The 22,435-nt window shown below is 54.1% G+C and overlaps 2 protein-coding genes and 1 non-coding gene across 5 annotated transcripts; 1 reads left to right on the top strand and 2 right to left on the bottom strand.

The window, feature by feature from the left end:
- Positions 1-26: 26 nt before the first annotated feature.
- FERMT3 (FERM domain containing kindlin 3) lies at positions 27-19,596 on the top strand. Its single transcript, XM_060158833.1, has 15 exons — positions 27-121; positions 695-867; positions 3,616-3,849; positions 4,065-4,184; positions 4,282-4,450; positions 4,665-4,767; positions 16,355-16,462; positions 16,624-16,758; positions 16,839-16,888; positions 16,994-17,118; positions 17,310-17,416; positions 17,522-17,755; positions 18,109-18,233; positions 18,783-18,924; positions 19,036-19,596. Exons 2-15 carry the CDS (start codon positions 708-710, stop codon positions 19,213-19,215), a joined length of 1,992 nt encoding a protein of 663 aa, XP_060014816.1. The 5' UTR covers positions 27-121; positions 695-707; the 3' UTR covers positions 19,216-19,596.
- On the bottom strand, positions 8,692-8,798 carry LOC132526633 (U6 spliceosomal RNA). The gene has a single exon (XR_009542624.1). It is a non-coding gene; the product is annotated as a U6 spliceosomal RNA (small nuclear RNA).
- On the bottom strand, positions 19,551-22,336 carry TRPT1 (tRNA phosphotransferase 1). Of its 3 annotated transcripts, none has more exons than XM_060158836.1 (8): positions 22,319-22,336; positions 21,882-21,965; positions 21,570-21,651; positions 20,529-20,698; positions 20,266-20,440; positions 19,995-20,051; positions 19,809-19,919; positions 19,551-19,680 (listed from the first exon to the last, which is right to left on the bottom strand). In XM_060158836.1, the coding sequence occupies exons 2-8, from the start codon at positions 21,954-21,956 to the stop codon at positions 19,589-19,591; spliced, it is 762 nt and encodes a 253-aa protein (XP_060014819.1). In that variant the 5' UTR covers positions 21,957-21,965; positions 22,319-22,336; the 3' UTR covers positions 19,551-19,588. The 3 variants fall into 3 exon arrangements, with proteins under 3 accessions (XP_060014819.1, XP_060014817.1, XP_060014818.1); XM_060158834.1 differs by lacking the exon at positions 22,319-22,336 and adding an exon at positions 22,145-22,308; XM_060158835.1 differs by lacking the exons at positions 19,995-20,051; positions 22,319-22,336 and adding an exon at positions 22,145-22,308.
- Positions 22,337-22,435: the final 99 nt, after the last annotated feature.

The following is a 22,435-nucleotide window of genomic DNA, read 5'->3' as shown; positions in this document are numbered from 1 at the left end:
AAGGAAGCTCCACGGAGAGAGAGGAGAAGGAAGCACACAGTGGTCTGCAGGTGTGCGGGCTGCAGCCAGGAGCGGCTGACGCTCCGACCCCCACCTCCAGCCCCAGCCCCTTGCAGGGAAGGTAAGCCGGCCGGTGGCTGAAGACCCAAGGACCCTTCTCTTCCTCGCCCTCCGGCAGCCCCTCTGCCCAGCATGCCTCTCTCCATGTGGCAGCCTGGACTTGCCACTGCCCTAGAGAGGCTTTGGCTGGTTTGGGATGATGGAGCTGACCTTTGGGCCTGACTGGAACTATTTTCTGACCTGGGCTCACAACCGTTTCTAGGGTGGGCAGCTGCCAGTGTGGGCTTGGGCTGGGCCGTGGGCCGAGCAAGCTGACGGAGGTTGTGCTCAGCTCTGGCATCGAGCTGGGTGATGTCGAGTGAGGCCCTTCTTATTCTTACCGGGCCTCGTCTTCCCGTCTGCAAGAAGGGAGAGGGCTGGGCAACACAGACTCTGAAGGTCCCCTCAGCCCAATCATCTGTGACGGAGAGAGGGTCTGAGGCTCACCTGCAACAACTCAGCTCCCAGCGTCTTGCAGCTGCCGTGGCGTTCTGCCTTACGGGCTTGCTCTCTGGGCCCCCGCCTGTCCCGGGCATCACAGGCAGCCTACCAGGGCCCAGCTGCCCACCCTGCCTCCTTCCCACCCTCTCCCCAGAGTTGCCGCAGCCATGGCGGGGATGAAGACAGCCACCGGGGACTACATCGACTCGTCCTGGGAGCTGCGGGTGTTTGTAGGAGAGGAGGACCCCGAGGCCGAGTCGGTCACCCTCCGGGTCACAGGGGAGTCACACATCGGTGGGGTGCTCCTGAAGATTGTGGAGGAGATCAGTGAGTGCCCACCGCCCCCCTTGCCCACGGGGTCCCCTGGCACTTCCGGGCCAGCCCTGCTGCGTGGCCCTCGATAATGGAGTCACAGTGACTCAGGCACCAGCTTAATCATTTGGTTCCAAAAAAGACATTTCCCCAACTTCACTTCCCCTCCCTCCCACTGTCTTTCCTCCCTTCCTCCCGCTCCAACGGGTTCCACTAAGACCCCGAGGAGCAGACCTGGCCACGGTCCTCCGTTCACCCACTTCTGGGGCAGGAGAGGCCTTGCCTGGGCTGAGGCAGAGATCCCATTCTGGGGGTCGAGAGGAGCCCAGAGGGGGCTCCTGCTGACGTGGGGAGGGGCTCCCACACCCTCTCCCTGGGCGGAAGGAAGCCCTCAGCAGGCTGGTGACAGGCCCAGCCTGGGTGAGAAGGCCCTGCCCCCACAGGAAGTTACAGCACAGCCGCCTCTGGTATCAGCCCTGGAGGGGAGCAGGGCCACTGACGCGGGGGCTTCTCATCGCCTTTCCCTCCTGGGGGTGCGGGCTGCCCCCTCCTGGGAGGGCGGCGGGCCCGCTCTGATAGCCCGAGCCGGAAGGCAGGCCCGCGATAGTGCCAGCCTGGGTCCTGGGTCCCCCGGGGGTGGGGGTGAGTGGGCGGCCGGGAGGGAGGTCAGTGGCTTGTGGACAGCACGGGGCCGCAGGGCAGCCCGGCCACAGGGCTGAGGCGGTGAGGGAAGCCTCGAGAAGGCAGGGCCCAAGGAGGTTGTGAAAGCAGAAGTGGAGAGTAGAGGGTCCCTCAGGAGACCAGGTGTCAGACAGAGGCTCAGGCAGGCTTGGCCGAACAGGGCGGAGAGGGTGAAGACCGGGTGCTCCGGGAGAAGAGCCGGTTGGCCCCGGGGCTTGGCCCACAGCAAAGCGCGAGGCCTGAACAAGGGGCCAGCCGGACCCACTCCTCCACCCGCTGCGGGGGCCCCCGGGGTCAAGTCCCTCCAGCTCCTGTCCCCAGCCCCGAGCATACTGTTGTGCCCACCCCGCAGCTCCCACTCACTCCTTAGCACATCCGAGGTCGACTGATGGCCATGCTGGCTGGGCCAGCCCCTGATCTGGAGCGCAGCCGGGCAGGTGGGACCCACCCTTTAGCTGCCGACACAGGGCTGAGTGTTGGCTGCTGCACAGGGGAAGCCAGCACAGGGGCTGCGCCTAGCCCGGGACAGTATGAATCCTGAGAGGGGGCCGCAGCAGGGAGGAACAAGGCGACACGCTGGGGCGTGGGAGCGTGCGGTGCTGAATTGGAGCCTCTAGGCTGGGGAGGACTCCTGGAGTATGACAAGAAACGAGGCTGGCGTGAATGCCATAAGGCGTTTTGGACTCCATCCCGGAGGTGGAGGGCAGCTGTGCCGAAAGGTTTCCAGTGGGAGGCTGTCAGGCTAAGGCAGGCCCCTTGGGTCGGGGGACGATGGACGGGAGGTGAGTTTGGGGGAGGGCTGGCGTTGGTAAAATGTGGTGGCTAAAGTGAAAGGGAGGAAGCTCGGGCCTGGCAGGAGAGCCGTTGTCACCCAGCCCCCAGGGAGCTGCTGAGGGGAGGGGGCACCTCTGTCCAGTGTCAGGCAGAGCGCGGTGAAGTGGGGCACCTTGAGGGCTGGGACTAGGAGTCACCGCATTTATAGTCCCAGAGCCGGGCACACGGGCTGGTGAAAAAAGGTTTCTGGAATGACTGAAGCCAGTGGACGTGCCCCTTAGCCAGTGGCTTGTGGGTTTCTGGCCTGGGGCTCACAGCAGGAAGATGAAGCCCTAGACTAGGTGAGACCCCGGGAAGAGGCCGTGGCTAAGGAGGGAGAAGAGGGTCCTCGGACTGAACCAATGGGCAAGCACGGGGGCAGGCCAGGAGACAGAACAAGAGCAAAGGGTCAGGAGGAGACGGGGAGTGGGTGCCACAAAACCAAGCACAGAGTGAAGGCACAGAGGGCGACAGGGCAGGAGGAAGAGGGAGGGGGGTGGCGCAGAGGACGGGACCACTCCCCAGGAAGGGCTTTGACGCTAGTGGGCTCTGCTCTTCCACTGTGCTCACCTGGCACCAGTTCAGGCTCCTGAAGGGAAGATGGAGAGGAGAGCACGTGTCCTCCTTCACCAGCCGCATGACCTCGAAGTGCTCGCATTTCTATCCGAAGGCCCACGCGCCGTGTTGATGCGGCCGCACGCCTGTGTCACAGACACCATGCACTCACCACGTGGCGGCAGGCACTGCGCAGTGTCCATTGCTGCTCGCATCTCAGGAACCAGAAAACTGAGGCCCAGAGAGGTTCAGGTCTTGGCCAAGGTCACAGAGCTAGTAACCACTAGATACTCATGGAGTGCCTGCTGCTGCGTGCCCGGCACAGCCCCAGGCCCTGCAGTTGCCTCTGGCTCCCAGGAATGCCAGAGAGAAGCCATGAAGCCCGGAACTGTGGGAGGACACAGGAGGTGCTGTACAGGAGGGCCCAATGCACTGGAGTGTGTGAGATGGGAGCACGAAGATTCTGGGTTGGGGGCTCCCCTGGGAAGTGACTCCCCTCAGTAGCAACTGAGCCCAGGGGACAAGCAGGGTTAGCCAGCAAAGAGCCGTTCTGCCATGACCTCAGTCCTAGCCCCCAAGCCAACCCCGCCTGGCCCTGCCGCTGGCCTGGGCAGGGGAGGGGCGGTCACCACCTCTGAATTCCAGCCTTGTGCCCAGCACTGGGGGCAGGGCCCTCCAAGGCTGACGCGGCCCCCCTTGCCTGTGGCCTCACAGAGCGGAAGCAGGACTGGTCAGACCATGCCATTTGGTGGGAACAGAAAAGACAATGGCTGCTGCAGACCCACTGGACCCTGGACAAATACGGGATCCTGGCGGACGCCCGCCTCTTCTTTGGGCCCCAGCACCGGCCTGTCATCCTGCGACTGCCCAATCGCCGTGCCCTGCGCCTCCGAGCCAGCTTCTCCCAGCCCCTCTTCCGGGCTGTGGCTGCCATCTGCCGGCTCCTCAGTGAGTCCCCGGCTGGTCCCCACTCTGCCCCCTGCGAGGGTCCTGCCAGGGGGCACGTTCCCTCCCTTTCCAGGCCCAGCTGTTGTCACCTCGACCTTGCTGAGCTGTTCCCCATCCGGCTCGTGGGGCTGTGTGCTGCCCCGAACTGCCCATGGGTGGGGCGGGAGGTCACAGGACAGAACCCCAGCCCCCGCTGAGACCTCTGCTCCTCTCAGGTATCCGGCACCCTGAGGAGATGTCTCTGCTCCGGGCTCCTGAGAAGAAGGAGAAGAAGAAGAAGGAAAAGGAGCCGGAGGAGGAGGTGTATGACTTGACCAAGGTCGTCCTGGCCGGGGGTGAGTGCAGGCGGGGCAGCCCAGGGGCGGCCACAAGGGCAGGCCCCGGAGGCCTGGGGTCGGGGCCGGGCCTGGTTGACCGTGACCCGCACTCCAGGCGTGGCACCTGTGTCGTTCCGGGGGATGCCAGCCCACTTCTCAGACAGTGCCCAGACCGAGGCCTGCTACCACATGCTGAGCCGGCCACTGGCACCGCCAGACCCCCTGCTGCTCCAGCGCCTGCCTCGGCCCAGCTCCCTCTTGGACAAGACCCAGCTCCACAGCAGGTGCCTCGCCTGCCGGGTCTTCACCTGCCCTTGTGCCTGAGCCCCTGCTCCCAGAGCCCACACCCTCCCCTGTGTCCTGCTCGTCCCAAACCCACGCCTGTCCCCAGGCCTTTCCTGCACGTGTGTGCTCGCCCCAGCCCCTGCACAGCCCCCCAGCCCGCCCCACTGCCCCCGGCTCAGCCCTGACCCAGCCTCTGCCTGCGCTGCGGCCCAGGTGGCTGGACTCGTCGCGGTGCCTCATGCAGCAGGGTATCAAGGCGGGGGACATGCTCTGGCTGCGCTTCAAGTACTACAGCTTCTTCGACCTGGATCCCAAGGTGGGCTGGGTCAGGGAGAAGGGGTGTCTGGATCAGTGGGACACGGGGACCTTGCTTCGGGGGTCTGGGCTCTAGGAACGTTAGACACGTGTAGGGGTCCGTCCATCTGTCCATTTGTCCATCCACACCCGTTTATTAACTCCATCGACATGGTGCTGGGCCCCGGTTGATGGCAAGACCTGTTTCTCAAGGACCATCAGGGAGATAATGACCACAGCTCAGTGTAGACGGTTGTAGGTGCCCCTGGGAAGGCTGCTCAGGTGGGAGGCACCCACACCTGCACTCAGGGAAGGCTTCCTGGAGGCGGTGGCACTGGGACCTGCAGGGACTAGGGGCAGGTGAAAGACGAGGCTTTGCGGGCGGGCACCTGTGTGCCTCTCTCCCTCCCTGCCTGCCGTCCTCACCGGCAACCAACAGGCTCCATGAATCCATCCGGAAAACCTCCAGGTGCTCCCTCTACCTGTGGCCCCACTTCTCTGAACCGCCTTCACTGCAAAACTGCTAAGCGCCATTGTCTCTAGAACCCTGGGGTCCAGCGTCTTTGCTCCCCGCAAGCCTTTCCTGTGGGTGCCCCTCGACTCCCTCTCTCTCCTCAGCCAACTCTATCCCAGAGTCTTCTATCCTGGAGTCCCTGTCCTGCTGAGGCGACCATGCCTTCCATGCTATCTGTCCCCTGCTCACTTCCCGTCCACTTCTTCTTTTTTTTTTTGGCTACACCACGCGGCATACAAGATCAAACCTGCACCCGCTGCAATGGAAGTCTTAACCACTGGATGGCCAGGGAGGTTCGCCATCCGCTTCTTACTTGGCCACTTGGGATCCCCACGCGCACAAGGGTCTGCAGCTGCCCTGCCCAGGTTCCTCAGCCCTTCCTCCTGTCTCCACAGCCTCTGGGAGTTGCAGGCTCCAGGGCTCCATTCCCCAGCCTCCTTCTCTCTACCCTTTCTCCCAGGAAGCTCCAGCCTCCTGGATTTAAGGGTCATCTCTGTGCTCTTTATAGATTTACCACCTCCAGCCCAGACCTCTCTCCCCTGGGCTCTAGACTCTCACGTCCAAATGGCTGTCTCTTCTCTGGCACCTAACAGGCATCTCAGCTTCTGCCTGAAACAGAACTCTTTTTTTTTTTGAAAGTAGCCTTCCACTAGGATAAGCCTACTTGTTTTGGACATAGTAACCTTTTAAAATTATTTATTTATTCATTTGTTTATTTATTTGCTGCATTGGGTCTTCGCTTTTGCCCGCAGGCTTTTCTCTAGTTGGGGCGAGCAGGGCTACTCTTCGTTGCGGTGTTCAGGCTTCTCATTGTGGTGGCTTCTCAAAGCACAGGTTCTAGGCGCACAGGCTTCAGTAGTTGCAGTGCATGGGCTCAGTAGTTGTGGCACGTGGGCTCAGTAGCTGTGGCACGCGGGCTCAGTAGTTGTGGCGCACGGACTTAGTTGCTCGGCCGCATGTGGGATCTTCCTGCACCGGGGATCGAAGCCGTGTCCCCTGCATTGGCAGGTGGATTCTTAACCACTGCGCCACCAGGGAAGTCCTGAAACAGAACTCTTGATTCCAAGTCTGCCCAGCACATCCTCCCACCATGGACTCATGGCAAAATTCCCACACTTACACTATTCTGGGTCTTTCCCTTTCCCTCTCATCTCATCCCTCCTTGTGTCCTGTTGATCCTTCCTTGAACTAAACATCCCAAACCACCCGTTCCTCTCCATCCCTTCATCTGTGCAGCGTCAGGCTCTCTGGTGTGAGTTGCTGCAGCCCCTCCTAATGGGCCTCTCTCCTCCTTTGGCCTCCCCAACCTCCACGCAGTATCTGGAATGAACGTTTACAGGTGCATTAGGTCCTGTCAATCCTGCTTAAAAGGCTCCTGTGGGTGCCTGTGGCCCAGGACCGTGCTGATCTGGCTCCCACCCGCCCAGCCCCCCTTTCCTCTCCGTCCACTTCCCCGTGCTCCTTCCTATCCTCCAGGCTGTTGTGCCCTTTTCCCTCCTTCCCTGCCTTCTTTTGTTTGTTGGTTTTTATTGAAGTATAGTTGATGAACAATATGATCTAAGTTACAGGTATACCATGTAGTGATTCACAATTTTTAAAGGTTATACTCCATTTATAGTTGTCATAGATTATTGTCTATGCTCCCTGTGTATTCCCTGCCTTCTTTTTATTTTTTAAATTTTTTAATTAATTATTTTTTTTTTTTGGCTGTGCTGCGCGGCTTGCAGGATCCCCCACCAGGGATCAAACCTGGGTCCCTGGCAGTGAAAACACCGAGTCCTAAACCACTGGACCTCCAGGGAATTCCCATGCCTGCCTTCTTTTGGATTGAGTAGTTTTCATGATTCCATTTATCTCCTTTATAAGAGTGTATTATCTATGCTGCTTTTTTTTTTCTCTTTTTAGCAGTTGCTTTAGGGGTTATAATTACCATCCAGTGAAACACCGCTTCACTACAGTGTAAGAACCTTACAGTGGGATCCCCTCTTCCCCTCCCAGCCTCTGCGCTCTTGTTATCACACACTCCCCTTCTACATACGTCAAAGCCCACGATACATTGTCATCCTTGTTGCTGTTATTCTTATTTATTTATTTATTTTGCCGCGCCGCCCAGCTTGCAAGATCTTAGTTCCCTGACCAGGGATCGAACCCGTGCCCTTGGCAGTGAAAGCACGGAGTCCTAACCACTGGACTGCCAGGGAATTCCCTGTTGCTGTTATTATTATGATGATGGCTGTATTGAGAAATAATTCATTACCATATAATTTGCCCGTTTAAAGTGTAACAACTCAATGGTTTTTAGTATATTCACAGAGTTCTGCAACTATCACCACAATCAGCTTTAGAACATTTTCATCATCCCCAAAAGAAATCTCACACCCATTAACAGTCACTCCTCACTTACCCCCCACCCCTCCTAGCCCCAGGCATCTACCAATCTCTTTTCTGACTCTACAGATTTGCCTGTTCTGGACATTTCATAGATATGAAATCGTGCAACATGTGGCCTTTTGTGGCTGCTTCTTTCACCGAGCGTAATGTTTTCAAGGTTCATCCACGTTGTAGCCTGTCTCAGTGTTTCATTCCTTTTTATTGTAAAATTATATTTCATTGTACATATATGCCATACTTTTTTTTTTTTTTTTTTGCGGTACGCGGGCCTCTCACTGCTGTGGCCTCTCCCGTCGCGGAGCACAGGCTCTGGACGCGCAGGCTCAGTGGCCATGGCTCACGGACCCAGCCGCTCCGCAGCACGTGGGATCTTCCCAGACCGGGGCACGAACCCGCGTCCGCTGCATCGGCAGGAGGACTCTCGACCACTGTGCCACCAGGGAAGCCCGCCACACTTTATTTATCCATTCATCAGTTAATAGACATTTGTTTTACCCCCACTGGTTGGTTGTTATGAACAATCCTGCCATGAATATTCATGTACAAGTTTTTGAGTGGACATATATTTTCATTTCTCTTGGGTATATAGCAATACCTAGGAGTAGAATTGTTGAGTCATCATCATGATTATTTTTACTTTAACCAGTCCATTATTTTTTTTAACATCTTTATTAGAGTATAATTACTTTACAATGGTGTGTTAGTTTTTGCTTTATAACAAAGTGAATCAGTTATGCATACAAATATGTCCCCATATCTCTTCCCTCTTGCGTCTCCCTCCCTCCCACCCTCCCTATCCCACCCCTCTAGGTGGTCGCAAAGCACGGAGCTGATCTCCCTGTGCTATGCGGCTGCTTCCCATTAGCTATCTATTTTACGTTTGGTAGTGTATATATGTCCATGCCACTCTCTCACTTTGTCCCACCTTACCCTTCCTCCTCCCCGTATCCTCAAGTCCATTCTCTAGTAGCTCTGCATCTTTATTGCCGTCTTGCCCCTAGATTCTTCATGACTTTTTTTTTTTTTTTTTAGATTCCATATAAAAATATGGAATGCTTCACGAATTTGCGTGTCATCCTTGCGCAGGGGCCATGCTAATCTTCTCTGTATCATTCCAATTTTAGTATATGTGCTGCCAAAGCGAGTACAGTCCATTATTTTTTTATTACACTTTTCGTTTTGAGATAACTGTACATTCACAGACAGTTGTAAGAACTAATACATGACATCCCAGATACCTGGAGACTCGTTACCCAGTTTCCCCCAACGAGTATCACAACCAGGACCTTGACATGACACAGTCAAGACACAGAAAATTTCCATCAGCCAATCGTCCTGCAAATGCATTTTTAAAATATGGAAAGCAGTCTTTTCTCTCTGCCTACACACTCACCATTCCCTGCCGGGTCTTCACCTTCCTGTGTATAGATCTGAATTTCCAGCTGGTACCATTTTCTGTCTGCCTGAAGGACTTCCTTTAACATTTCTTGTCAAGCTGGTCTACTGGTGATGAATTCTTTCAGCTTTTGTATGTCTGTATAAGTCATTCTTTTGCCTTTGATTTTTTTTTTTTTTTTTTTTTTTGCGGTACGCGGGCCTCTCACTGTTGTGGCCTCTCCCGTTGCGGGGCACAGGTTCCGGACACGCAGGCTCAGCGGCCATGGCTCACGGGCCCAGCCACTCCGCAGCATGTGGGATCCTCCCGGACCTGGGCACGAACCCGTGTCCCCTGCATCGGCAGACGGACTCCCAACCACTGCGCCACCAGGGAAGCCCTTGCCTTTGATTTTGAAAGATATTACTTGTTGTAGAGTTCTTGGCTGACATTTTTTTTTTCCTTAAAAATTCCGCCTCACAATCTTGTGGCTTGTCTCTCTTTGTTTATCTGTATGAAACACACGTTTTTTTCTGACTGCTTTTATGATTTTCTCTTTATCACTGGTTTTAAACAATCTGATGATCACGTGCCTTGGTTCGCTTCAGGTTTCTCATGCTTGGGGTCCATTGAGCCTCCTCGATCTGAGTTTATAGTTTTCATCAACTTTGGAAAAATTTTGGCCTTTATTTTTTCAGGTATATTTTCTGCTCCCCCCTCTTTTATGGGATTCTGGTCACATGACTATTAGACTGCTTAAAATCATCCCACAGCTCACTGATGCTCTGTTCAGTGTTTTTTTCCCCAGTCTTATTTTTCCGTGTTTCATTTTAGATAGTTCTACCGCTCTATCCTCAAGTTTACTAATCTTTTCTTCTCCCGTGTCTAATATGTCATTAATACCCTGCCTAGAAGTTCAATTTTGACCTTTTTTAATATTTTCCATCTCTCCTTAACATGCTCATGCTTTTCTCTACCTTCTTGAACATACAGGATATATTTAAAATAATTTTTTTTAGTGTTTTTGTCTACTAATTCTATTATCTGTGTCATTTCTGGATTTACTTTTATTGACTATTTATCTCCTAATTATGAATTGTATTTTTCTGCTTGTTCTCATGCCTGGAAATTTTTTTTGTTTTTTGGAAAATTTTTATTTGATGCCAGACACTACAAATCTTATGTTCTTGGGTCCTGGATTTTTTTTTTTTTTTTTTGGTAGTGCTTTAAATATCTTTAAACCTTGTTTGGAAGTTAAGACACTTGGAAACAGTTTGCTCCTTCTAAGGTTTGCTTTGAACATGAACTAATCATTATAATTTATAATAATTAAATAATAATTAATTAGATCAGAAAAAAGCATCTTTTAATCTAGGGCTAATTTACCCCATTACTGTGGCAAGAGCCTTCTGAGTATTTTTTTTTTTTTTTTTTTTTTTTGCCACACGGCTTGTGTGATCTTAGTTCCCTGACCAGGGATTGAACCTCGGCCCTTGGCAGTGGTCACCACTGGACCACCAGGGGATTCACGTGTTCTGAGTATTCTGATGTTATATATATGATGAGGCTTCTCTAAGCTGTGTTGGGAATATGAACTATTCCCACCCTCATGTGAGCTCTGGGAAGTGTTCCACCTGCTCCTTTTACTGTTTCTTTCTAGCCTTGAGTTATTTCCTTACACACATGTGCTGATGGGTACCCAGCTAATGACTAAAGAGGAGCCCTCTGCTGATTTCCATCCAGAGTTTTCTCTCTGTGCAGCTCTCTCCTCTGCAATACTCTGTCCTGTGAATTCTAGCTGCCTTGGACTCCCCAGATTCTCAACTGCACCTGCTCTCCTCAGGGAATATGCTGGGCTCCGTTTGGGGTCCTCCTCTTGGCTACCGCAGGCACGCTTGCTCCAGGCAAGCGTGGGGCAACCTCACCATTCACTTGCTCCAGGCAAGCGTGGGGCAACCTCACCATTCACTTGCTCCAGGCAAGCGTGGGGCAACCTCACCATTCACTTGCTCCAGGCAAGCGTGGGGCAACCTCACCATTCACTTGCTCCAGGCAAGCGTGGGGCAACCTCACCATTCACTTGCTCCAGGCAAGCGTGGGGCAACCTCACCATTCACTTGCTCCAGGCAAGCGTGGGGCAACCTCACCATTCACTTGCTCCAGGCAAGCGTGGGGCAACCTCACCATTCACTTGTTTTCCTTCTCTCAGGGATCCCTGTTCTGTGTGGTCTGTTGTCCAGTATCTAAAACCCGTTTGGTCTTTGTCGTTTTCTTTGTTTTAATTAAATTTTAGGGAATTCCCTGGAGGTCCAGTGGTTAGGGCTCTGTGCTCTCACTGCTGAGGGCCCAGGATCAATCCCTGGTTGGAGAACTAAGATCCCACAAGCTGTGCGGCCAAAAGAAAAAAAAAAAAAGCTTAAATTTTATTTTTAATCAAAGTAACATATGGTGGCTTAAAGAGTTGAATAGTCCTAATAGTAATAACAACAATTAAAAAAAAAACAACAAAAAACAGCTCCTTACCCCACCTCTCTTTATCCCAGATTTCTGATCCCTAGAGACTATAGGTTTTGACTCTGTAGCTTTTTATTCTAGTGTTTACATCTATATGACAAGCTTATGTATGTCTATTCCCTTGACTTTTTCATTTCACGCATAGTCTATTCACTTTGTATGAAAGGTGAAGATTTATCTGTCTTATATTCTCCCTCCTTCCCCCATAACACACGCATCTCTTTGCATCTTTGCAGTTGACCTGTGTTGTAGCTTTTGGTTAAAACAACATGAGTGTGGCTGTAAATAGTAACACATATAAATAACGTTCTTAGCTAAGCCACAGAGTAACTATACTTCCTTTCTTGGTTTATTTCTTTTCTATTAATTGTCTGTCTGTGTACAATTAGAAGAGAGACCCCAAAAGGCTATCTGTACACTCTCTGTGAGTCTGTGGCTTGTCATGGGGCATCTTCAGAGTGATGAGGTGGGATGTTCTATAACCAACATTGCAACCTAAGGACGATGCCCCTTTCAAAATGATCGATCACCTTAGGATATCAGTCAGTGTTATTTCCTGGTCAGAACCGTGGAATGGTAGCAGTCTAGACCCACTGCTTAACTGTTGTCCTTGAACTTCCCTTCACTATTTCCTGGGAATTCCTATATTGGATTTCTTGATTCCTGGATCTCTTGTGTCCCTTTTTCTTGACTGACTCCCTCATCTTGATGGAGCATATATTTCAATAGCTTCCCCTAAAATGGTAAAATAGTAATAGCTTCCCCTAAGTGGTTTGAAATCCTGCGTGTTTGAGAAGGTCTCTGTTCTACCCTCACTTGCATGATAGTTTGGCTAGGTACAGAATTCTAGGTTTGAAACATTTTCCTGCCAAATTTTGAAGCCACCTTCCCATTGTCCTCTAGTTTCCAGTGTTGCTGTTGGGGAGTCCAATGCATTTTTTATTTTCAATCCTTCCACGTGTGACCCTTTTAATTTTTCTTGAAAGGGGAGGGGAGGCCCCAGAAGCTTTAAGAATCTTCTTGGGAGTTGCCTGGTGGTCTAGTGGTTAGGATTCAGCACTTTCACTTCCCTGGCCTGGGTTCAATCCCTGGTAGGGGAACTGAGATCCTGCAAGGATTGTTTTTATTTTGGCTGCATTGGGTCTTCGTTGCTGCGTGCAGGCTTTCTCTAGTTGCAGCGAGCGGGGTCTACTCTTCGTTGCGGTGCACTTGCGCTAGGTGCCCGGGCTTCAGTAGTTGTGGCACACAGGCTCAGTAATTGTGGCTTGCGGGCTCTAGAGCATGCAGGCTTCAGTAGTTGTGGCATTTGGGCTCAGTAGTTGTGGCACATGGGCTTAGTTGCTCCACGGCATGTGAGATCTTCCCGGAGCAGGGCTCGAACCCGTGTCCCCTGCATTGGCAGGTGGATTCTTAAACACTGCACCACCAGGGAAGCCCTGATGTGCTTTTTATGTGGCTTTAATTTACATTTCCCCGATGACTAATCAAGTTGACAACTTTTTCGTATGGCTATTAGCCATTTGGATATCCTCTTTTGTGAAGTTTCTTTCCAAAATTTTTGCCAGTTTTTATATTGAGTTGCTTGTCTGTTTCATATTGCTTTGTAGGAGTTCTTTATATATTCTGTACATGAGTACTTTGACAGATAAATATATTGTGAATATATTTTCCCACTCTGTGCTTTGCCTTTTCATTCTCTTAGTGGTTTATTTTATTTTATTTTTTAATATTTATTGATTGATTGATTGCTGTATTGGGTGTCCGTTTCTGTGTGAGGGCTTTCTCTAGTTGCGGCAAGTGGGGGCCACTCTTCATCGCTGTGCACGGGCCTCTCACTATCGCGGCCTCTCTTGTTGTGGAGCACAGGCTCCAGACGCACAGGCTCAGTAATTGTGGCTCACGGGCCTAGTTGCTCTGCAGCATGTGGGATCTTCCCAGACCAGGGCTTGAACCCGTGTCCCCTGCACTGGCAGGCAGACTCTCAACCACTGCGCCACCAGGGAAGCCCCTCTTAGTGGTTTATTTTGCTAAGCAGAAGCTCCTAATTTTAATATAATGTGAGTCGTATTTTTTCTTTTATGATTAATATTTTTTGCAACCTGTTTAAGAAATCTTTTATTCTAAGATCACACAGATGTAGGCCTATTTTTCTCCAAACACTTTATTGTTTTAACTTTGATATTTAGATCTTTTACCCAAATGGAATTGATATTTGTATGTAGTGTGAGGTAGGGATACAAAAACTTTATTAATTTTTAAATTAAAAAAAAATGTACCATATGGGTATCCAATTGACCCAGGTCCATTTACTGAAAAGAGCATCCTTTCCCCAGTGATAGTAAGATCACCTTTGTCTTAAGTCAGGTGAACATACATGTGTGGGTCTCTCTCTGACTCTCTTTGATTACATTGATCAATTTGTCTCTCTTTGTGAATGCCATGCTGTCTTAATTACTATAACTTTATAATCACGTTCCTTTTATTTATTTATATTTATTTTTATAAAAAACTTATTTATTTATTTATTTTTGGCTGCATTGAGTCTTATTATTTTTTTTTTAATTTTAAAATATTTATTTATTTTTGGCTGCGTTGAGTCTTTGTCACTTCACGTGGGCTTTCTCTAGTTGTGGGGAGCGGGGGCTACTCTTCGTGTGGTGCATGGGTTTCTCATTGCGGTGGCTTCTCTTGTTGCAGAGCACGGGCTCTAGGTGCACACTCTCAGTAGTTGTGGAGCACGGGCTTAGTTGCTCTGCAGCATGTGCGATCTTCCTGGACCAGGGCTCGAACCAGTGTCCCCTGCATTGGCAGGCAGATTTTTAACCACTGCGCCACCAGGGAAGCCCTGCATTGGGTCTTTGTTGCTGTGTGTGGGCTTTCTAAAGTTGAGGCGAGCAGGGACTACTCTTCGTTGTGGCGCGTGGGCTTCCCATTGCGGAGGCTTCTCTTGTTGCGGAGCACAGGCTCTAGGCCTGTGTGCTTCAGTAGTTGTGGCTCACGGACTCTAGAGCGTAGGCTTGGTAGTTGTGGCACACGGGCTGAGTTGCTATCTTCCAGGACCAGGGCTTGAACCTGTGTCACCTGCATTGGCAGGCGATTCTTAACCACTGCGCCACCAGGGCAGCCCCACGTTCCTTTTAAAAATAGCGTCCTGTTCTTGTTTTATGAGTGCGGTATTTTGTCTCTGTAAGGATTCTGACTGGTGTTGTTTGAAGTTTTTTCTGCTCCCTACATTGTCTTTATTTCCTCCAAGCTCTTTTTTTCCCCTGACTATAGTTCATGGGTCTCTGTTGTTCATTCCAGCAGCTTTCCTAAAATGTGGGTAATCCCTGCCTGTCTTTTCATATTTAGAAGTAAGGCTCTAAGAAGCCAGTTGGAAACCCTAAGTGGATGAATAGGGCTTGGCATTTTAGGCCTCCTGGGGAAGATGGGGCAGGAATGCCACTTTCTGTGGGGGGTTCCTCTTTGGCTTCTCAGCAGTGAATGCTCTGATCTCCTGACTGGGGAATAGAAGGCTCATTGCCAATGTCTTCGGTGACAAGTGGGGAAGGGCTGGGGATGTCTCACCTTTCAAAATGCCAACTTTCCCTTAATTCAGCTGTTTTCAGCACAATGCGCCCCACACCCAGATGTACCAAATGCAGGGGTACCTCTGGCTCAGCATCTCGAGAGTAAATCTCTGGTTTCTACCTGGTGCCAGCTGGCTGTCACTTGGCTGCAGGGAGTGGGGAGGGAAGTGCTCCCTTTATAGACTTTCTGTGGTCCTCACTTCAGCCCACCCTCGCCTCCCAGAGGATCCCAGACCTGAGCCTGTCCGCCATGTGAACTGGATGCCTTTGTTCAGATCTTAGTATTTTTGCTGTTTGCTTTATGATCTTTTTTTTTTAAACATCTTTATTGGAGTATAATTGCTTTACAATATTGTGTTAGTTTCTGCTGTATAACAAAGTGAATCAGCTATATGTATACATATATCCCCATATGCCCTCCCTCTTGCATCTCCTTCCCACCCTCCCTATCTCACCCTTCTACGTGGTCACAAAATTCATTAGTGCGTTTGCCATAGAACAAGAGAGGGAAAAGGGTGTGAGATCCCAGCTCTCCTTCCCTGCAACTCAGTTCCTGTCCATGTTTTTGCTCGTTCATCTTCCAAAATTTTGTTGGTCTCTCTCACCAGCTGTAGTTGTCTCCCCTCTCTCTTCTTTGTCCTTTTGGGTTTATCCTTTTTATGCCTTTGCTATCAATTTTGGCAGGTTTCAGAGGGAGCGTGGGCTTGGTCTTCTGTGGGTAACTGGGATCCCCCTTTGAGTTCCTTCTCTCTGGAATGTTCTTCCTACCACTCTTCCCTTCAGTGGCTTGTCCATCCTCAGGTCTCAGTGCAGCCGCACCCCAGTTCCATTTTCTCTCATCACCATCAAACTTGTGGGCTTCCTGCCTGAGCACACAAGCGAGATGCCCTTTGGAAGCTACTTCCTTTCTCGCTTTGATTGTTCTCTTGAATCACTTCACTTATTTACCGACTGGTTTACTCGGTCCCCATTGTCCATTCAGCAGCATGCAGGGCACACAGCAGACAAATACTCAATATCTGCACAGAGGTTTAGAGGGAAGGGGCTGCCGCTTTCCTGGGCAGATGGGGCTGGCAGGCTGGGCGGCTGGGCGGCTGGCAGGCTGGGATTGGGGTTGCGGAGCCACCAAATGAACCTGCACAGCACAGAGGGCAGGGCTGAGGCCCGAGGCTCGCAGGAGCTGGCTGCAGGGGGTGCTCAGGGCAGTTAGCACCGACCAACCCAGCCTCCCCTCCCACCGCTCCAGACAGACCCGGTGAGGCTGACGCAGCTGTACGAGCAGGCTCGGTGGGACCTGCTGCTGGAGGAGATTGACTGCACTGAGGAGGAGATGATGGTGTTTGCAGCCCTACAGGTGCCGGGCAGGCCTGGGAACCCCGGGTGGCTAGGTGCGCGCCAGGCCCAGGGCAGGGAGGGTGTTCCGGTGGGGGCCCACCTCCGGGGAAGCCCAGCTGAGGGCACTGTTGGGCTAAGGGGCTGCCCGCTCAGCCCTCCCTGGTCACATGCTCCTCCCAGTACCACATCAACAAGCTGTCCCAAAGTGGGGAGGCGGACGAAACGCCTGGCACAGACCCAGGGCTGGATGACCTGGATGCAGCCCTGAGCAACCTGGAGGTGAAGCTGGAGGGGTCGGCGCGCACAGACGTGCTGGTGAGGAGGGGCCCCAGTCAGGGATTGGGGTCAGGGTCAAGTGCAGGGACCAGCACCCCCCTGACTCCTCTCCTCCCCAGGACAGCCTCACCACCATCCCAGAACTCAAGGACCATCTCCGGATCTTCCGGTGAGTCTGGGCCCAGAATTGGCAGCCCTGCTGGAGGGGCCCAGTGTGGAGAGAGGACAGGAGGGAGGGAGGGGGCCTGTCACGAACCTCCCACCTCACCCTCAGGCCCCGGAAGCTGACCCTGAAGGGGTACCGCCAGCACTGGGTAGTGTTCAAGGAGACCACGCTGTCCTACTACAAGAGCCAGGACGAGGCCCCCGGGGACCCCATTCAGCAGCTCAACCTCAAGGGTGAGTGAGGGCGGATTGGCCAGGAGAGGGACAAGGGCTGTGTGCTGGCCAGGTGAATGCTCTCACTTGTCTCCTCCTGGGGGCAGGGAAGATGCCCTCTGACCTGTGGCCACTGTGCAGGACTGGCCTTCACCCAGGGCCCTCTCAACAGGGCCCCCTCTCCCAGCCAAGCCCACCCCTTCTTCCTCCAGGCTGTGAAGTGGTCCCTGATGTCAACGTCTCAGGCCAGAAGTTTTGCATTAAACTCCTGGTGCCCTCCCCTGAGGGCATGAGTGAGATCTACCTGCGGTGCCAGGATGTGAGTGAGGGCTGGGCAGGGGCCAGGGCTGAGCCAGGCCAAGGGCAGGGGCTGAGGTAGAGCCTCGCCAGCCCCTCACCTCCCTCTCCCCCCCTCCCACCCCAGGAGCAGCAGTACGCCCGCTGGATGGCCGGATGCCGACTGGCCTCCAAGGGCCGCACCATGGCGGACAGCAGCTACTCCAGCGAGGTGCAGGCCATCCTGGCTTTCCTCAGCCTGCAGCGGACAGGCGGCGGGGGCTCAGGCAACCACCCCCAGGGCCCTGATGCCTCCGCCGAGGGCCTCAACCCCTACGGGCTTGTCGCCCCCCGCTTCCAGCGAAAGTTCAAGGCCAAGCAGGTGCCAGAGGGAGTAGGTGGCGGGAATGGCCAGAGGGTTTACCGGCCACCCCTGCCCCTGGATGTCCACAGAGCCTTCCTGTGGAAATGCACACGCTCACTCGCTCCTTCTCCCACCTGGGTCCCTGAGACAGCGTGCTGCTCCCCACCCTCTGTGGGGGTGTCACGGTCCAGCTGCCCATGTCCACCTCAGGGCCCGGCTCAGCTCACATGTGCTGAACGGTGAGAGGGTGCACTCAGGTGGACCCACACTGGGCACTGGCCCTGCCCCAGGTTCAGCATCCTGTCTCCCTGACGGGGACAGGCAGGGGGTCTCAGGGACCCTGGCAGCCCCTCACCAGCGTTGTCCCGCAGCTCACTCCACGGATCCTGGAAGCCCACCAGAATGTGGCCCAACTCTCGCTGTCCGAGGCCCAGCTGCGCTTCATTCAGGCCTGGCAGTCCCTGCCTGACTTCGGCATCTCCTACGTGGTGGTCAGGTATGAGTACCACCCCGGTCCATTCTGCTAAGCACCATCTCTGAAGATGGTGAAGCCATCTGAAGCCTTCCTTCCTGTCCTCTGCCGGGAGACCTTACCGAGGGCAGCCTGCGTGCACCCGCTTCCATCCTGCAAACACAAGAGAGGGATCAGGCGGGGAGGGCAGGGGATCCCGCCCCGTCCCAGCTCTGACGTACACCATTTCCTCTCTGGGCCTTGGGCAGCTGATCTGCAGGACAGGGTTGGGTGGCTGCTGTGTCAGGAAGTGCCCCCGTGACTGCCCCTTTTCCAAGCCTGCAAAGATAGGAGCAAATGGATGACGATGCTACAAAAAAAAGTTGCTGTCGAAAAGCATGGACTGATGCTGCTAAATGCTGTCATTGTGATTATAGTAATTAACCCCCATTTTCCAGATGAGCAACTTGAGACCCAGAAAACCTAAGAGATTTACTTGCCAGCTTGCTGCTGAGCGCCGCACCTGGCTGTCTGGGAGGGCTCCGGGGCCACGAAGGGCGGGGCCCCGGCTCACACTCTCCCCTTGGGCACCAGGTTCAAGGGCAGCAGAAAAGACGAGATTCTGGGCATCGCCAACAACCGACTGATCCGCATCGACTTGGCCGTGGGCGACGTGGTCAAGACCTGGCGCTTCAGCAACATGCGCCAGTGGAATGTCAACTGGGACATCCGGCAGGTGGGCCGGGAGTGAGGGTGGGGGAGGGACACGGGCTGGGCCAGACCCAACCAGGGCAGGGCTGCTCCCTCATCCCACCCCCGACCAGCCCTCTGACTGCCCACCCCACAGGTAGCCATTGAGTTCGACGAGCACATCAACGTGGCTTTCAGCTGTGTATCTGCCAGCTGCCGCATCGTGCATGAGTACATCGGGGGCTACATCTTCCTGTCAACGCGGGAGCGGGCCCGCGGGGAGGAGCTGGACGAGGACCTCTTCCTGCAGCTCACAGGAGGCCACGAGGCCTTCTGAAGCCTGTCTTACTGCCCCCGCCCCACTCACCACCTTCCATGACCGCTCCAAAGCCCACACCCATTAGGATTCACTGCCCACATCCTCTCCAGACGTGCACTGACCGAGCTGGGCACATTCACCCACTGTCACTGGCCTTGTGTAGACCAGGGACCTGGCTGGGCCAGACTCTTGCCATCCCCCAGGCTAGGGAGAGGGGGCTCTAGTTTGTACAGCACCCGCCCTTCCCTGTTTGAGTGACCAAGACCAACACCCCTGACCTAGCTGTAGTCCCTGAGCACATGAGGAAGACTGGCTACAGCTACAGAATGATGACTCATAGGTTCAAACTGGAGTTTCTCTTTTGTTATCTTTTTACATTAAAAAAAATATTTTATTGTTGGGTCATCCTTCTTCCTCTGGAGCTGTGCTTGGGGTCACTCTGACACTCTGTTTCTTCATTACCAGCCAAGGAGAGGGGCTTTCCTGAGAGAGAAAAGAGTTGGTTAGAAAGGGAGAACTAAGTCAGTCTGGGGTTGGGAGCTGGGAAAGAGGTGAGGGCAGAGGGCACAGGCTTCAGGCACAAAGAACAGTGGTGGGGTGGTGGTTCTTACGGGTGGGGCGTAGCTGCAGGGCCTCCTTGAAATACTTGGGAGGCAGGACGCCATCAGCGTTCCCTGGAGTCAGGATCACCCCATTAGCAGAGCGGAAGAAGGGGATTCCATCTGCAGACAGAGCCAGAGATGTGACTCATGCCCTCTCTGAAGGCCTGGGGCAATACCTGCTGTGTCCAGACTCACCTGCCAGGGCCAGGGGCCCGTTGATGAACACAGCCACTTCGCAATCTGGCCGCATGCCTGAGTAGACAATTGGAGCTGGGGTCTGGGGCGTCTGGATTGTGGTTATCAAACCTGGGTGGGCTGGGGTCCTGAGCTCACTGCGGTGTGGGTGGGGCGTTGCTCCTGCATGCAGGGCATGCAGGACAAGAGGCTCCCTGGACAAGAGGCTATGACCCTTGGAGGAGGACCTGGGAGCACAGAATGGGTGGGAGTAGCTTGGGGGGGCACTGACCACTGATGACACCAGGGTCCCCAAGCAGTCCCGCGGCCAGGTGGATGTGCGTCCTCCCCCGGCAGGATAGGCCCTTGAGCAGGATGGATGGCCAGTGCTGCCAGAATGTGCCGTGGACGAGCACCAGGGGCAGGGCCTGTGGGGTCTCCAGGGGAATCAGCTCCAACTCAGGTACCTGGGATGGATGGGGAATGGGCAGCAGTGAGACCCCCTCACAGACAGGGGTCTCACATGGCTCTCCCACTTGTCCCCTTAGCTCCCACCTTCAGGGAGTGACCCTGATTGGCCCGGATGAGAGGGCCGGTGCCGGGGTCCCCTGGCTGCAGGGCGAACCGCTGCTTCCCATTGGTGTCCACCACACGCTGCACATCTTCAACTGAGAAGCTGCAGAACTGGGGCAGCTGCAGGAGGGTGTCCAGGGGCACAAAACCATCTGTGGGCAGGTAGAGTGGTCAGGAGCTGAACTTGCTCTGGCCTGGGCCCCAGTTAACAGGGGAAGCCACAGGCAACGAGAACAGAGCCTGTATGACCTTTAGAAAGTCTCCCCTGGGACTTCCCTGGTGGCACAGTGGTTAAGAATCCGCCTGCCAATGCAGGGGACACGGGTTCGAGCCCTGATCCAGGAAGATCCCACATGCCGCAGAGCAACTAAGCCCGTGTGCCACAACTCCTGAGCCTGCGCTCTAGAGTCCACGAGCCACAACTACTGAAGCCTGCACGCCTAGAGCCCGTGCTCCACAACAAGAGAAGCCACTGCAATGAGAAGCCCGCGCACTGCAACAAAGAATAGCCCCCACTTGCCGCAACTAGAGAAGCCCGCGCGCATCAACGAAGACCAAAGGCAGCCAAAAGTTTAAAAATTAATTAATTAAAAAAAAAAAAGAAAGTCTCCCCTTTCTGAGCCTCAGTTTCTCAACTTATATGGGAATAGGATCTGCCTCATGGAGGGTCACAAAGATCAAGTGACCCTTTTGAGCACAGTACCCAGCCCAGAGCGGACACTCAGTAAACATCAGTTACCCCAACACCCTCACAGTGCCCAGTCTTGGGATAAGTGTTTATTGGGCCACTGGGCTGGAGGTATCACCAGGCCTGGCCCAGACAGAGGCTCCTCTCCCAGTCTGCCCTGGACATTATACTGGGCTCTGGGCCTCGGTCTTCCCTATACACGGAAGGGATGTACCTTCTGTGCTGTTCTCATAGGACTGCGGTGGGAGCCATGAGGGAAGGCAGTCACAGACAGGCTCACACTGCTCCCTGGGCTCCAACCACTCCTGGGCCCAGCCTCTAAGATGCTCACTTACCGGGCCCCATGGGAAGCCCCAGCTTCAGGGCCCCGTGGCGCAGGGCATAGGACAGAGCCTTGGACAGTTGTACATCCCGGTCCTGAAAGAGTCCAGAGGCGGCCGTTAGTCCCCGTGGTGACCCTGCCCTGCTGCTCACCCTGAACTCAGTGATCTGCTGTAGGAGCCCAGAGGAAGAGGAGTCCCTGTGCTCCCTGGGAACAGCACAATCCATCCGCCCCCACTCCCACCCGACCAGCATTTCCCAGGGAGCAGGACCCCCTCCCCTGCCCTCCCACATTGGGAGCAGGGGTGAGGGTGGACGGGGCGCACCTGTTCCCGGGGTCTGTGAGCCCTTCTACCCTTGGGCCCTGCTGCTTCCTGCCTCCTTCCTCTAGAGGCGTTCATGGCCAAGACCTGTGGGGAGCAGTGAAATGTGGAGACTGTTAAGGACCTTCCCATGTCCCCACGATGCCCAGAAAGTCACAAAGCCTCGGGGTGTGAGAGCTGGGAGGGAGATATTCAGATTTCTAAATTCACTTCCCACCCCTAACTCCCTGGTGCAGATAGGGAAACTGAGGCCCAGCAAGACTTGCCCAAGGTGACACTCTGTCAGCCACAGGGCCCAGGGAAGTCGAGCCCCTGCGACCCAGGCTCCTGGTCTGCCCCGCAAAGCGGGCCTGGGGAGGCGGAGCCGGCAACCAGGCTAACGGGGCAGAAATGTCTGGGCCGGCCAGAGAAACAGAGCCGGGATGGACGGGAAAGCTCACCGACTCCGGGTGCCGGGCAGCTGACCCGGACGAGCCCGTCAGCTGACCCCGACGGGCCCTGAGCGCCAGGACCGGCCAATGAGAAGCCGAGGAAGAAGGGGGCGGGTACTTCCGCTC

Source organism: Lagenorhynchus albirostris, chromosome 9 (assembly GCF_949774975.1).
Source record: "Lagenorhynchus albirostris chromosome 9, mLagAlb1.1, whole genome shotgun sequence".
Lineage (NCBI taxonomy): Eukaryota > Metazoa > Chordata > Mammalia > Artiodactyla > Delphinidae > Lagenorhynchus > Lagenorhynchus albirostris.
The sequence above is the reverse complement of the archived record's forward strand: the minus strand, read 5'-3'. Positions and strand labels throughout refer to the sequence as shown.

What these genes read in the sequence shown, in the direction of transcription:
- FERMT3 (XM_060158833.1), top strand. Translation starts at nt 708, where the DNA reads ATGGCGGGGATGAAGACAGCCACCGGGGACTACATCGACTCGTCCTGG. An exon ending in CGGCGCGCACAGACGTGCTG is followed by an intron (nt 16,759 to 16,838) that starts GTGAGGAGGGGC and finishes TCTCCTCCCCAG; the next exon opens with GACAGCCTCACCACCATCCC. An exon ending in GAAAGTTCAAGGCCAAGCAG is followed by an intron (nt 17,756 to 18,108) that starts GTGCCAGAGGGA and finishes GTTGTCCCGCAG; the next exon opens with CTCACTCCACGGATCCTGGA.
- TRPT1 (XM_060158836.1), bottom strand. Translation starts at nt 21,956, where the DNA reads ATGAACGCCTCTAGAGGAAGGAGGCAGGAAGCAGCAGGGCCCAAGGGT. An exon ending in GGGGCTTCCCATGGGGCCCG is followed by an intron (nt 20,699 to 21,569) that starts GTAAGTGAGCAT and finishes ACCTGCCCACAG; the next exon opens with ATGGTTTTGTGCCCCTGGAC. An exon ending in CCTGCAGCTACGCCCCACCC is followed by an intron (nt 19,681 to 19,808) that starts GTAAGAACCACC and finishes TTTCTCTCTCAG; the next exon opens with GAAAGCCCCTCTCCTTGGCT.